At 44.1% G+C, this 16,541-nt stretch overlaps 1 protein-coding gene across 2 annotated transcripts in view; it reads left to right on the forward strand.

Annotated features, from left to right (window-relative positions):
• The window catches only part of ADAMTS7 (ADAM metallopeptidase with thrombospondin type 1 motif 7), a 79,825-nt gene that overhangs the window by 17,576 nt on the left and 45,708 nt on the right, over positions 1-16,541 (forward strand). The window contains exons 2-8 of one of the 2 annotated variants that reach the window (XM_075858372.1): positions 272-627; positions 1,306-1,456; positions 1,974-2,179; positions 2,323-2,406; positions 2,700-2,824; positions 3,480-3,629; positions 3,803-3,946. In XM_075858372.1, coding sequence (XP_075714487.1) covers positions 272-627; positions 1,306-1,456; positions 1,974-2,179; positions 2,323-2,406; positions 2,700-2,824; positions 3,480-3,629; positions 3,803-3,946 — 1,216 coding nt within the window. Of the gene's footprint in view, positions 1-271; positions 628-1,305; positions 1,457-1,973; positions 2,180-2,322; positions 2,476-2,699; positions 2,825-3,479; positions 3,630-3,802; positions 3,947-16,541 lie in introns of those variants that run through there. The other variant, XM_075858374.1, reaches the window with a different exon arrangement.

Consider the following 16,541-nt stretch of genomic DNA (forward strand, 5'->3'; position numbering starts at 1 on the left):
TTTCCGGGTGTCTACAGTGAGAGCCAAATGGTATTGATAGCATTAAAAGCATGATTTATAGAAAGTACATGCAAAGTCATTACAAAACAAATCGATACATTGACCACCTATGGTAATAAAGATAATCTGGCTTACAGTGAAAATATATAGCAACTCAATACTTTCCTCTACCCATGTCACACGGTCTTCTCATAACACAAAGGGCAAGAGACATTACATAGAAATTGGTTATTAGTATAATGACCAACTTATTATTATTTTGTCTTCTCAGATATTCCTCTCAGCTTTTCTCTGGATGCAGATATTGTGCATCCTTTCCGAATAGATGAACATGGTAGTTTCCTAACCTATGATCTAACTCCCCGCAATCTACAGAAGAGGGGACTTTCTTCAAGCACTGGTTCCTCTACCTACTATGAGATTAAGTACAAGGGAGTTGAGTTGACCTTCAACCTTAGTCAGAACCACCAGCTGCTGGCCCCTGGCTTTCTGAGTGAGTGGCGTAATGGAGGCATCCGGGAGTCAAGAATTGTCAGTCGTCCATCTAGCTCGTGCTATATGCAGGGTGAGGTACAGACCCACCACCATCATGTTGGAAATGCCGCTATCAGTATCTGCAGTGGACTGGTAAGTGGAGAACCATTGCATTCATTTCTATATGATGTCACTGAGGCATTTTTTCTTTTTCCACAAAAAATTTGTATATATTAGCAGAATGTAAAGTTGTGGTAACAGTGTTATCGGCTGGGTTACATAGATACTTAGTTGCATAGTTAGTATGATTGAAAAAAGACATTTGTCCATCAGGTTCACAACGTTCATTTCGGTTGCGTTTTTAATGTGTTTATTTTTTGTTTTCGTTAATGAGCTCCAATTGAGAAACATGGGAGTTTATCTACCAAAACAAAAAAAAATAAGCTAAAAACGTACTTTAAAAAATGCACAGTGTGAATCCTGCCTTATATAGCATCTCATTGTTAATTATATTCCATAGTAATCGGATTTGGTGTGTCTGATGGGGGTTGCCCAGGTGTGCAGAGTCTGACGTGTAAGGGATGTCTGATCCCAGGTGTGCAAGGTCAGACAAAGTGTTTGAGGGCTGTCTAATATGCCAGGTGTTCTCGGCCTGACACATTTAAACATCTGTTTGTGTTGTCTCATCACTGATCAGAGGTAGAAATCCATATGTGCCCCCCAGGTTAGAGATGTTTACTTATATTACCTTTAAATACCACAATGACCAGAAAAATATTTCATCTGTCACTTATCCATATGTTTTTTTTAAATCTTATAATTTTCCATAAGAGAGGTGTCTTCCAGCTGGAACAGGAGGATTTTCTGATAGAACCAGTAGCAACAGAAGAGCCCTCTTTGGAACAAGGAATGCCTCATCGGATCTACCGGCGTCATTTGGTTGATGGACAGGAGTCGGGGTACAGCAGCTGCGGTGTTAGGGGTAAGATTACTTTCAATCTCGTCACTTTTGGTCCAAACTGTTCATGTACAATTAATATACATAGTTACATAGGAAAAAGGGATGCAGTGCGAGATCCATCAAATGACATATATCATCAATGGCATGGTGGTACATGTTTCTGGTAAAACCACCGACACCCGGATGGAAAGTCGACAGAACCATAAAAGAACCCATTAAAGTATATGGTTCTGTTGAGTGCCAATGGTGTTCTTTGAACAACGGAACCAGCGCTTCCAGTATTTTCATTGTTCTGTTCCTCTGACGGAGTAGAACAATGGAAACACCAACATAGTTTTGAACTGGGCCTAGATCTGTCTGGTTCAGTCGTGGCGTCTGTCACTTTGACGGGAACAATAGTGCTGCATGCATCATAATCTGTGACAAAGGCTCCGCTACAAATGTGAACTTAGCCTAACCTATACTTCACATTGGTATTTTTGAGGTTTTTGCTGTTTGGAAAATGTTGACTACAGATGTAAAATCTATGTTGTCATAGAACATCCAGACTCCCATGATAAGTGGGAGAGGAGAAGGGAGCGATGGGAACAGTCAAAAGCACAAGAGAGAAGAGAGCGCCTTATATCACGACGATCCATTAGCAAGGAAAAGTGGGTGGAAACTCTGGTTGTGGCTGACCCCAAGATGGTGGAATATCATGGAAAAAACAATATAGAGAACTACGTACTGACTATTATGAATATGGTGAGGATAAATGGATATAAGTTAAGATTTTGTACAATATTTCCCAATCACCGCCTTGACAAACCATCTTCTAAATATTTCATCATTGCTCTCATTCCATACTCCTCGCTTTCCCTATATCTTACATGTATATTCCTTAATAGGTAGCTGGGCTTTTCCATGATGCCAGTATTGGGAACAGGATAAACATCGTTGTTGTACGTCTGATCCTACTGGAAAGTGATGAGGTAACAAGGAGAGACAACCTATTGACATTCAACCACCTTTGGGGCTGTGGAACAAGAGAATAAAGGGAGGTAAACATCAGAGAGTTTAGAGTAGTCGAGTCGCTGAGAGAATGTGTAGGATGGAAGGGTAAAAAGTTGTATGACTGAGGGAATGAAATGAAGGACGATTGTACTGTACCTACTGAAAGTACCTGGAGAAACATCTAGAATGAATAAGGGTGGACTGGAACAATTGAGGGAGAGGTTGGTTAGTCTTTTTGTTCTTAATATGTTGTGGTCTTCTCATCTCTAAGGAGGAGCTGAAGGTATCACATCATGCTGACAACTCTCTGCGCAGCTTTTGCAAGTGGCAGAAGACCATGAACATGAAAAGTGAAGAACATCCTTTACACCATGATGTTGCTGTTCTACTTACCAGGTCACTGGATAAAAAGTCCATCAAGACCACATTACTCTACTTTCCAAAGTTCCTTATTCACAAAGAACAATGACCCTCAGGATGAAGCATCTATCACATCCAGTACATTACCTAACACAACACAAACACATTCCTAGAAACACAAATTATCTACCCAATGTCAAATTCAAGGTTACAAAAGTTCATGTTTAGTCCCATTTACCCCATATATAAGAATGGCACAAAAAAGATCGCGGCACTCCAATGGGCATAATGTAAAAATGAAAATGTATTCACCCATAGTGCAAAGGTGACGTTTCGACCCCACCATAGAGTCATTTTCAGGCCAAACTTGACTACCAGACTCTATGGTTGGGTCAAACGTCACCTTTGCACTATGGGTGAATACATTTTCATTTTTACATTATGCCCATGGGAGTGCCGCTCTCTTTTTCGTGCCATTATTCTCTACAAGTCCAGGTTTGGAGGTCAGCCTGGTGAGGGGAGCACCCACAATTTTGATCTAGAATCCTGTTCACAGTGCCGCCCCATTGAATAAGTTGGATATATATATATATATATATATATATATATATATATATATATATATAACGCAGGCATACATGTATTCATACATACTTATGCATTACCATATTAATTATTGCTTCTATTGCAGAAGAGACATCTGTGCTTCCATGAATCGTCCATGTGAAACTCTCGGCCTTTCGCACGTGTCTGGAATGTGCCAACCACACCGCAGTTGTAACATAAATGAAGACACAGGTCTGCCAACAGCCTTTACTGTCACTCATGAATTAGGACACAGGTAATGAGCTCCCAGATTCCTGATAGCTAAGCTTTTTTTTTTTGCTATTGTTTGACAGGACATATTTGTAGCTAGTAGGGGCATAGAGGGTATAGTTATGAAATGTAGAAACTGTACCGTTTACTCTGTTAGCTCAGCTACATTGAACAGCTTTTTCTTCCCCTGTGACCTAGTTTCGGGGTACAACATGATGGCGTTGGGAATGACTGTGAACCCAGAGGAAAGAGACCTCACATCATGTCACCACAACTCTTGTATGACACATCTCCACTTACCTGGTCACGCTGCAGCAGAGACTACATCACTCGCTTCCTGGAGTACGTTTTAGAAACCTTATTCTTTATTGAATGTTACTCTGTATTTTCATTTTAAGTATATAATAACAGTTTCCCTTCATTCTGTCTTTTTTTTAAAGTTGTATGCATTTGTTCTCTCTCTAAGGCCCTATTCAGACATACGTGTCCGTTTTGCGTCCACAAAAAAAAAACGGAGGGTATTTCATGCATTTCAGTTCGGTGTGGCATCAGTGCGCGTTCCGCGTGGCATCGGTTTTTCACGTCCGTGTTCCTCCTCTGCAAGCACTTCCTGTTTTTTTTAATCTCTCTCATCATTAATTTAGCAAAGGATGCCTGAAAAATGGACAGCACACGGATGTTGCCCGTATGCTGTCCGTGTTTTCACGCACCAATAGACTTCAGTGACGTGGTCCGCGACAACGGACCAAAATAAGACATGTGGTGAGTTTCATGCAATGGACACATGCTGCGTGAAAAAACACACATATGTGAATGATTTGGATGGGTCAGTCTGCCGTCCGTTATTTCAACGGACAGCACACGGACGTAAAAAACGTTTGTCTGAATAAGTCCTAATCTGCCTATTCATTTAAAGGGATATTCCCATCTTCAGCTTTTATGGCATATCTGCAGGATGATCCCCATTCAAGAATTCTTGGCAGTTGAGTTCAATGCTCTTTCCATCAGAAATCAGCAAACGAGGGTGACTGGACCCTCGTTCTCCAGATTGTTCACATGGGGGAATTTGAGGCAGAGAAAATATGCTTAAAAATTCCTCCAGGAAGTTTGAGGCAGATTTTGACATACCTGCACTTACTTGCCGCAGTCTTCGCTGCGTTTTTCAACCGCGGCCCTTGAGCGTCACGGGCAAAAAAAGCAGCAAAAAACACTTTCTCTGCCTCCCATTGATTTCAATAGAAGGTCAGAGGCAGAACCGCGGCAAGAAAGAACATTCTGCTTTTTTTCCCGCAAGCTGCTAAAAGCTTACACAGGAATAAAATGCCTCCGTCTCCCATTGAAATCAATGGGAGGCGGTGTCAGACAATTTTTGGCGCTGACTCCGACGCAGTTTCCAAGTCAAAATCAGCGCCAAAAAACTCCATGTGAACTGGCCCTAACAGAGCCATACCTGTACGTGAGTTGTATCTGGTCTTGCAGCTCAGCTCCATTGAAGTGAAAAGGGTTGAACTGCAGTACCACATATAACCTGTGGGCAGGTGTAGCACTGTTTTTGGTTGAAAACAGACATGTTTTTTTTTTGTAAGGCTACATTCACACGAGCGTATTACGAAAAACCTGTGTGAATCTCGTCCGTGTGCATTACGTTATGCATCAGTGTGCTTTGCGAGTGGCATGTGTTTTTCACGCACTCGCAAAGCACATCTTTTTCTTTTCCAATGGAATTGATGCGCAAATCACGCACAGCACACGGATGTGCATCCGTGTGCTGTGCGTGATTTTCACGCACCGATTGACTTCTATGGGCGCGTAGGTGCGTGAAAAACACAGCAATATACGACATGCAATGAGTTTCACGCAACGGACACACGCTGTGTGAAAACTCCTGCATGTGTGAACGGCCCCATTGAAATCAATGGGCCCGTGTGCTGTGCGTGATTTTTACGCACAGCACACGGACGAGTTTTACGCTCGTCTGAATGAGCCCTAATCCTGTACAATACCTTTAAGCATCAAAATATTTAGAAAATGACATCATGTCAGATATTTTTCCTTGATCCGGAGGCATTGACTGTCACACGAGGCCGGTTTTACTTACACAAAGGTAGAACATAGTTTTGCTGTACCTGCCAACATGAAGGTCTATAGTATGAAGGTTAATGATTTCTCGTACTACTTGCTTCTATGGCTTCACACATCAACGCTTAGCATTCTGAATGTTATGTAGGTCATGTGGTTCATTAGTTACATGAAGTGGTCTTCAATATGTGTAATATTTAACTAACTTCTGTATAACAGCGCTGAGGCCAGAAAGAGAATACATTAAAAAGTAATATTTATCAATTGTTTATATGTCATACTGAGTATTATACAAGACTTTTATCCATCCAGTGTTTTTGACTATATAATCTGTACAAATTACTACTAGAGATACAATAATGTAATGAATAAAACACTTTTACATATATTTATATTAACATAACGGCTAAAAATACAGGGGCTGGACGCCTCCAAACATCTGCCTATTGATTTCAGTGGGAAAAACGGCATTTCGTTCACACGTGGCGGTTTTTTTACGGGCTGTTTTTGCAAACGCCCCCGTAAAAAAACGCCCCGTAAAAAAGAAGTGCATGCCACTTCTTGAGACGTTTTTGAGGCCGTTTTTCATTGGGTCAATAAAAAAGAGCTCCAAAAACAGCTGTAAAAAATGCATAAAAAACAGCTGTAAATCAGAAGCTGTTTTCCCTTGTAAACAGCTCCGTATTTTACAGCCGTTTTTAGTCTAGCGTGTGAACATACCCTTAGTGTCTATCAGCTGTTCCAATGTTATTAATCTAACAGTGAATACAGAGAATAATAACAGATTATTTGTATGGGATAAAGATTTCAATTACATCTACTGCAGCTACAGTGAAGGAAAGAAGTATTTGATCCCTTGCTGATTTTGTAAGTTTGCCCACTGTCAAAGACATGAACAGTCCAGAATTTTTAGGCTAGGTTAATTTTACCAGTGAGAGATAGATTATATATATTAAAAAAAAAAAGAAAATCACATAGTCAAAATTATATATATTTATTTGCATTGTGCACAGAGAAATAAGTATTTGATCCCCTACCAACCATTAAGAGTTCAGCCTCCTTCAGACCAGTTACACGCTCCAAATCAACTTGGTGCCTGCATTAAAGACAGCTGTCTTACATGGTCACCTGTATAAAAGACTCCTGTCCACAGACTCAATTAATCAGTCTGACTCTAACCTCTACAACATGGGCAAGACCAAAGAGCTTTCTAAGGATGTCAGGGACAAGATCATAGACCTGCACAAGGCTGGAATGGGCTACAAAACCATAAGTAAGACGCTCGGTGAGAAGGAGACAACTGTTGGTGCAATAGTAAGAAAATGGAAGACATACAAAATGACTGTCAATCGACATCGATCTTGGGCTCCATGCAAAATCTCACCTCGTGGGGTATCCTTGATCCTGAGGAAGGTGAGAGCTCAGCCGAAAACTACACGGGGGGAACTTGTTAATGATCTCAAGGCAGCTGGGACCACAGTCACCAAGAAAACCATTGGTAATATATTACGCCGTAATGGATTAAAATCCTGCAGTGCCTGCAAGGTCCCCCTGCTCAAGAAGGCACATGTACAGGCCCGTCTGAAGTTTGCAAATGAACATCTTGATTGGGAGAAGGTGCTGTGGTCAGATGAGACTAAAATTGAGTTCTTTGGCATTAACACAACTCGCCGTGTTTGGAGGAAGAGAAATGCTGCCTATGACCCAAAGAACACCGTCCCCACTGTCAAGCATGGAGGTGGAAACATTATGTTTTGGGGGGGTTTCTCTGCTAAGCGCACAGGACTACTTCACCGCATCAATGGGAGAATGGATGGAGCCATGTACCGTCAAATCCTGAGTGACAACCTCCTTCCCTCCACCAGGACATTAAAAATGGCTCGTGGCTGGGTCTTCCAGCACGACAATGACCCGAAACAAACAGCCAAGGCAACAAAGGAGTGGCTCAAAAAGAAGCACATTAAGGTCATGGAGTGGCCTAGCCAGTCTCCAGACCTTAATCCCATCGAAAACTTATGGAGGGAGCTGAAGATCCGAGTTGCCAAGCGACAGCCTCGAAATCTTAATGATTTACAGATTATCTGCAAAGAGGAGTGGGCCAAAATTCCATCTAACATGTGTGCAAACCTCATCATCAACTACAAAAACCGTCTGACTGCTGTGCTTGCCAACAAGGGTTTTGCCACCAAGTATTAAGTCTTGTTTGCCAAAGGGATCAGATACTTATTTCTCTGTGCACAATGCAAATAAATATATATAATTTTGACAATGTGATTTTCAGTTTTTTTTTTAGATAATCTATCTCTCACTGGTAAAATTAACCTAGCCTAAAAATTCTAGACTGTTCATATCTTTGACAGTGGGCAAACTTACAAAATCAGCAAGGGATCAAATACTTATTTCCTTCACTGTAGCAGAAAAAATGGTTTTATGCAATCTAGTCAGCTAAGCGGGTCATTACATTGCCCTATTACAGAAGTCCTAGTGTTGTTCTAGCATGGTCTCTTGTGGGGAAGACATATCATTTATCATTTGTAAGATTAAATGATGGGATAATTGGTAAAAAAAACAGACAAACAACCCCAGAGAGAATGCTGGATTGGGACCTCTCACCCAATTGTATTCGTGTCCTTAGTACGCGGATACAATTGCTTACTTTAGCACTCCGTTCCCTTCCTCCCATTCGGCGCTTTACTAATGACATAGTAATGACATAGTACTAATGACATGACTGTGCCATTACGATGGATGACGCCGTCTGGTCTCTGACCAATACTGCGTCGCTGGAGGACAGCGCGGGAACGGGGACAGGTGAGAATTTTTGTTTTTTTCTGGGCAGTGTTGGGGGCAATATCTACAGTGGGCATTATCTACAGAGGGCATTGTAACTGGTGCTATCTACAGGGGGAATTATCTACAGAGGGTATTGTAACTGGCGTTATCTACATGGGCCATTATCTACAGAGGGCATTGTAACTGGCACTATCTACAGGGGGCATTGTGAGTGGCACCATCTACAAGGGGCATTATCTACAGAGGGCATTGTAACTGGCACTATCTACAGGGGGCATTGTGACTGGTGCTATCTACAGGGGCTTTATCTACAGGGGGCATTGTGACTGGCGCTATCTACAGGGTATGATGTTTTACTTGACTTTGACTCAATTTATTTAATGGGCACAGTGCATGGTGCAATTTTATTCATGGGCACGGTGTGTAGTTCTATTGTATTCAGGAGCACAGTGTATAGTACTATTGTATTTGGTGGTACAATGTATAGTATTGTATGCAGGGCCACGGTGTATATTACTATTGTATTCAGGGGCACAGTGTATAATACTATAATATTCAGGGCACAGTGTATAATACTATTATATTCAGGGTCACAGTGTATAATACTATTATATTCAGGGCACAGTGTATAATATTATTATATTCAGGGGCACAGTGTATGATACTATTATACTCAGGGGCATAGAGTGGGGCACTATGAGAATTTTAACTTCATTTATAGGTGCAGAAATGATGGAAAAGTGAGCTGCAAACTGCAGAAATGGGCCGTACCCAGGAGAAGTTATCATAGAGGTCTTGACCGAATGGAGAAGAAAAGGGAAAAAGAACTAAAAAAAATCTGAGGCGTCACCGGTGAGTCACTCAATGTAAATGTCTCCCTGTGACTGATCAGTGCTGTATTAACTGTATGATCTGCAGCGAGAAGATGGATGGCAGCATTCATTTTTGTTAAACAGCAACTCCGAGCATATACTAACCATTGTTCAGGCTATACTGGGAGCTGTCGTTATATGTCGTACAAACTTATACGGCAGGGGTTAAATTGAATTTGCAAATTATCTCTGTACAGAGCTCTATTTGTTCTGGTGCTGTTTATATGTACTGAGCTTTGTTGTGGTGCTGTATTTATGTACTGAGCTTGGTTCTGGTGTTGTATATATGTACTGAGCTTGTTCTGGTGCTGTATAAATGTACTGAGCTTTGTTGTAGTGCTGTATTTATGTACTGAGTTTGGTTCTGGAGTTATATATATGTACTGAGCTTTGTTCTGGCACTGTATTTATGTACTGAGCTTGATTCTGGTGCTTTATATATGTAGTGAGAGTGGTTCTGGAGCTGTATATATGTACTGAGCTTTGTTCTGACACTGTATATATGTACTGAGCTTTGTTCTTGCACTGTATTTATGTACTGAGCTTGGTTCTGGAACTGTATTTATGTACTGAGCTTGGATCTGGGTCTGAAAATTTGTACTGAGATTGGTTTTGGGGCTGTATATATTTACCATATCTTAAGGTAAAAGTAGATGTTAAATCTACTTTTACCTTAAGAGAAGGTAAATATATACAGTAAAAACTAAATCCCAAAAAACATGGAGGTATCTCAGTTTTTTTCCAATTCAACCATTATATGGTATTTTAAATGGTGCCAATAACAACTACAACTTCTCCAGCAAAAAAATAATCCTTCACACACCAAACCATTGACGTAAAAATAAAAAAGGTATGGCTCTAGGAAGGTGGAGAGTGAAAAATGAAAAAAAAAAAATGGCTTAGACTTTAAGGGGTTAAACAACAGACACTGGTTCTTTAAGGTTATATTCACACACAGCCGATTTTTTTTTTCTGGAAATCACTAACAATTTAAAGCTCCTGGCCTCTTCAACGTACTCTGTTTTTCCTCTTCTGCATGGCTCATTCTGCTTTTACAGCGAATTCAAAACCGTGGCAGATCTGTGGCCGCCTATACAGAAATCTGCAAATATACGGTACAGTCTCATCAGAGTTCTGTCTTCAGAGTTCGAGGGGGGGCCCAAACTTGAAAAAGTGTCCGGGGCCCATGGTACCCTTAATCCCCCCTACATGTTCCACTCGATCTGACCCCTGCTTCTTGCTAATGTGCAAACAGTACAAGAGGGGCGGGTGGAAGAGAGTAACACATGACTACATAGTTACATAGTTAGTACGGTTGAAAAAAGACACATGTCCGTCAAGTTCAACCAAGGGATGGGAAAAAGGTAAGGGATGAAACAAAATTTCCACACATTGACATAGGAGCTTATATTTTTTCTTTCTAGGAAATTATCTAAGCCTTTATTAAAGCCATCTACTGTCCCTGCTGTGACGGCTCCTGCGGTGACTATTCCACAGATTCACAGTTCTCACAGTAAAGAAGGCTTGTCGCCTCTGCAGATTGAACCTTATTTTCTGCAGACGGAGGGAGTGCCCCCTTGTTTTTTGAGGGGGTTTTACATGGAACAGGATTTCACTATATTTTTTGTATGTGCCATTCATATATATATATTTTTTTAATTTGTTTTATTTAAAATGTTGCAGACAGGATGAAGGGCAAACAAGTGCACGAATAAAATAAATATGTTACATCACATGGGATACAGAAAGGAAAAAAAAAAGGGAATGGGTAATCAGCAACATTCAAAACTTTTATAGAATTTGTCAATAATAAATTTGAAACAACAATAAAACCTGTTGTCTATGCCGTGAAAATATCACAAATATATGAGTGTGTGTAATAGGTAATATAATAACCAAATAAGGTTAAGGACATACATCATGAAACAAAAGTTAAGGTTCCTCTACATCAAAAGTCTTTGGAGTATCTAACCAGGGACCCCAGACCTTGAAGAAATTATCCGGACATCCTCTATAGTGATATACTAATCGTTCATATTTTATGACTGTATTGACAAGACCTCTACACTGAGCAACCGAGGGCGTGTTATCAGCCATCCAGCGAATAGCTATTACCTTCCGAGCCAAAAACAAAGTTTCTTTTAAGAAAATTCGCATGTAGTGTGGCCAAATTTCTTCCTCTAAGATACCAAATAAAGCCACCTTAGGGGAAATGGGCACAGGGGACGGTAAAAGAGAGGATAAGAAGTTCAATATTTGTGCCCAAAAGTCAGATATATATGGGCAGTTCCACATAAGATGCCAGAAATCTGCATCCAAACAATGCCATCTGTGACACTCCGTTGTGGGTATACCCATTTTATGTAGTCTAATAGGGGTCAAATAGGATTGGTGTACAATATACAACTGTATCAATTTATTATTTATCGCTGGAGAAACCGACATATGAGAGCTAAACACTGCAACTTTATCTTCCAATGTAAGATCTGGAATTTGCACCAACCATCTATCAAATACAGGAAACGGCACCAAAGTGAGCTTGGAAGAGAGTAAATGGGTGTACAGTGCTGATATGAGGCCCTTAGGTCCCTGTGATTTCAAGATTCCAATAAGGGGATAGTCAGATATAACACTAATGTTTGGCGGAAACTGGGAGTGGACAGCATGGCGAAGCTGAAAGTATCTATACCACTGTATGTGTGGGAAGTCATGAGTCTCTCTTAACTGCAGGAGTGTGACAAAGGAGCCCTCTGCGAAAACTTCTCTAACCCTCCCTACACCTGCCATTCATATATTTATACAAATTAATCATGTCTCCCCTTATTAGTCTCTTTTCAAGGCTAAATAGGTTTAATTCTTTTAATCTTTCCTCATAACTTAGATTCTCCGTGCCCCTTAGTAAAGTGGTAATATTACATCCCTGTCCCTCGAGTCCATGCCTCTTTTAATACACGACAATATCTTGCTGGCCTTTGAAGCAGCTGATTGACATTGCATGCTGTTATTTAGTTTATGATCTGCAAGTACACTCAGATCCTTCTCAATGTAGCGTCCATGGCCGCGGGCCGTCGGGTTTACTCACCTCCCGACGCCCGCAGCCATGGATCTGTGAGCGCTGGCCTCCATCTCCCTCCTAGGAGATGCCAGCGCTCACTTCCGCTCCGTTCGGCTGGATCCCATAGGGTGCGCGCACAAGCTCGCGCCCGGCCTTAAAGGGCCAGCGCGCGCAATTAGGAAATCGTCATCACCATCAACTGCCACGATTTCCTGGTCTATAAGAAGGCCCCTGGCCTTCTAATCCTTGCCTGAGCGTTGTTAGTCTTTCCCAGTCTGTCTCGCAAATGGTTCCGTAGTGTCTCCCGTTCAAGCTGTTACCCGTGCCCTGTTACCGTTCCTGTATTCCGTGTTGTTCCTGTGCCTACCCGCGTTCAAGTGTCTTCTGCCACGTCAAGTGCCATCTGCCACGTCAAGTGCCATCTGCCACGTCAAGTGTCTTCTGCCACGTCAAGTGCCATCTGCCACGTCAAGTGCCATCTGCCACGTCAAGTGTCATCGGATAATGCCCGCCACGTCTGGCTCCACTTGCCGCACCTGCCTCCATCCGTGCTGAAGCCACAGTCACCGCCCGGACTATTTCAGGTACCCAAGCATACTGTCTGCCATTTACTTCTGCTTAGACTGTGACCTGGTCAGCTGCCTCTCCGCTACGGCGGAGCGGCCTAGTGGGTCCACATACCCTGTGCCCGTGACAGTACGCTCAGGCCATGGAACCCGCTGGCCAGCCCAAGACCCCAGTCCAGAAGATTCAGACAGAGATGCAGGACCTCCGCACACGTCAGGATCAACTCCTTGAGGCGGTGAATTCTATCCTGGTCCGCCTGGATCTACTCGCTGTTCCACCCCCGGTTCTTCCCCCTGAAGCTGTTGCCGTGCCACTGCCTGTTGCTCCCCCTGTTTGTTCCGGATCCTCAGTTCCTCTGCCTCTTCCTCCTCGCTACGACGGTGACCCCAGAGCATGTAGAGGATTTCTCAACCAATGCACAGTGCATTTTAGGCTACGGCCTCATCTCTTCCCCTCCGAGGAGGCCAAAGTGGCATTTATTATCTCCCTCCTCGCTGGCAAGGCCCTCGCATGGGCAAACTCAATTTTGGAGCAACAAGGACCTGTATCCGCGGACCTAGCCTTGTTCCTGCAGTCCTTTCGTGCCGTGTTCGAGGAGCTGGGTCGAACATCCTCTGCCGCAGCCACTCTGCTGACCCTCAAGCAAGAGGGCTCCACAGTAGGGGAGTATGCTATCTCCTTCCGTACCTTAGCAGCCGAGCTGGCATGGAACAATGAGGCACTGGTGGCGACCTTCTGGCAGGGACTGTCCTCTCACATCAAGGACGAACTGGCAGCCCGCGACCTTCCTTCTACCTTGGATGCCCTCATCCTGTTAGCCACCCGGGTTGATATGAGAATCCGGGAGCGCTCTCAAGAGGTTCGTCAGGAGAGCCGGGCCCACAGACCAGCACCCTCTGCCCAGAGACCACTATTGTCCACTCCTAGTGCGCTACCTGAGGAACCCATGCAGGTAGACAGAGTCCGGTTATCTGAACAGGAGAAGCAGCGCAGACGCTCCTCTGGACTTTGTATGTATTGTGGCCTCAAGGGTCATTTTGTGCGCCAATGCTCACAGAAACCGGGAAACTCCAGTACCTAGGGTTGATTGGAGAGGCAACTCTAGGTGGAACGTCTCCAAACGTTAAAACCTCTTCCAAATTGTCGATACCTGTGGCCATCTTGACTCTGGAGCGGCTGCTAATTTTATCCACCAGGATCTAGTGGACCGGTTTCAACTACCCACAGTCCCTCTGGAGAGACCCCTGGCAGTTGCTTCTGTGAATGGTCTACCGTTGCCTGATCCGATCATGCTCATCACTGAGCCGTTGACACTACGGGTCGGAGCTCTTCACTCGGAACAGATCTCCTTCCTGGTACTACCCAAGGCTATCAATCCTATCCTGCTGGGTCTGCCATGGCTCCGTCTACACGCCCCGACACTCGACTGGAATTCTGGAGAAGTTCTTCAATGGGGTTCCAGATGCCATAGCCATTGCCTGTCACAAGTCTGTCCTGTTGTGCCTCCTCTGCCTCAGTCACTCTCGGATCTACCTTCTCAGTATGCCAGTTTTGCGGATGTCTTTTTGCAAACGAGAGGCTGAGACGTTGCCTCCACATCGGAATTACGACTGTCCCATTGAACTGGTTCCCAATGCTTCTCTTCCCCGTGGACGAGTATATCCTCTCTCCTTGCCAGAGACTTTATCGTTGTCAGCCTATATCAAGGAGAACTTGGAGAGGGGTTTTATTCGAAAATCTTCCTCCCCGGCCGGGGCAGGATTCTTCTTCGTTAAAAAGAGAGATGGATCTCTCCGACCCTGTATTGATTACCATGGTCTCAATCAGATCACGGTCAAGAACAAGTACCCGTTGCCACTCATTTCCGAGCTGTTTGATCGCATACGAGGAGCCAAAATTTTTTCCACGCTAGATCTGCGGGGGGCCTATAATCTAATCCGGATTCGCCGGGGTGACGAATGGAAGACGGCATTTAACACCCGCGATGGGCACTACGAATACCTAGTGATGCCCTTCGGACTGTGTAACGCTCCCGCAGTATTTCAGGAGTTCGTTAATGACATCTTCCGAGATCTCCTCTATACGTGTGTTGTAGTTTATCTCGATGATATTCTAATTTTCTCCCCAGATCTGATGACCCATCGGAGGCATGTTCGTCAAGTTCTTCTGCGACTAAGAGAGAATCGCTTGTATGCCAAGTTAGAGAAATGCACCTTTGAAAAGAGGTCTTTGCCCTTCCTGGGCTATGTCATCTCGGATCAAGGCCTTAAGATGGACCCTGAGAAGCTAAAGTCTGTCCTGGAATGGCCACGTCCTCAAGGCCTAAGGGCCATACAGCGGTTCCTGGGTTTCGCCAACTTCTACCGGCAGTTTATTCCGAACTTTTCTTCTCTGACGGCCCCCATCTCTACCCTTACCAAGAAGGGTGTGAACGCCAAGGTGTGGACTCCAGAGGCAGAGTCCGCATTCATTAGCCTCAAGAAAGCCTTCACCTCCGCTTCAATCCTCCATCACCCTGACGTATCTCGGCAGTTTTCACTGGAAGTGGACGGTTCCTCTGTTGGTGCAGGCGCACTTCTGTTCCAGAGGAGCTCCAAAGGAAAGGCAGTAGTATGTGGCTACTACTCAAGACTGTTTTCCTCTGCTGAGCGCAACTATTACATTGGAGATCGGGAGCTACTGGCTATCAAATTGGCCCTGGAGGAGTGGAGACACCTTCTGGAGGGCGCTGCTCACCCCATCCTGATCTTCACCGACCACAAGAATCTTACTTACCTTCAGTCTGCTCAACGACTGAATCCCCGTCAAGCCAGGTGGTCACTGTTCTTCACCCGTTTCCAATTTCTGCTCCACTACCGTCCCGCTGACAAGAATGTGAGGGCCGATGCCCTGTCCAGATCATTTGAGACGGAAGACACGGTGGAGTCCCTTCAGACGATCATAGACCCATCCTGCGTTTTCACCGCCAATCCTCTGCAGCTTAGAGATATCCCTCCGGGGAGAACTTTTGTTCGGTTGGCAGACCGAAAAAGAATTCTCCAGTGGGGACACTGTTCTAAACTGGCTGGGCACGCTGGTGTCCGTAAAACCCAAGACCTGGTCGCTCGTCACTTCTGGTGGCCCACGCTACCTAAGGATGTTCTGGACTTTGTCTCTGCTTGCACGGTGTGTGCCTCCAACAAAGTGACTCACAGCAAGCCTGCCGGCCTGCTTCAACCCCTGCCTGTACCCAGTGCCCCCTGGCAGCACATTGCTATGGACTTCGTCACGGACCTTCCTCTCTCAGCAGGATGCAACACCATCTGGGTGGTGGTGGACCGGTTCTCTAAGATGGCACATTTTATCCCGCTGACCGGCCTACCCTTTGCTCCTCGACTGGCAAGTCTCTTCATTCTGCACATCTTCCGCTTGCATGGCTTGCCTCTTCACATTGTGTCCGACCGGGGGGTTCAGTTTACCTCCAAGTTCTGGAGAGCCCTCTGTAAACTCCTGGATGTGAGTTTGGACTTTTCCTCTGCCTATCACCCCCAGTCCAATGGGCAAGTTGAGAGGATCAACCAGGTCATGGAAA

This window comes from Rhinoderma darwinii, chromosome 3, assembly GCF_050947455.1.
Source record: "Rhinoderma darwinii isolate aRhiDar2 chromosome 3, aRhiDar2.hap1, whole genome shotgun sequence".
Lineage (NCBI taxonomy): Eukaryota > Metazoa > Chordata > Amphibia > Anura > Rhinodermatidae > Rhinoderma > Rhinoderma darwinii.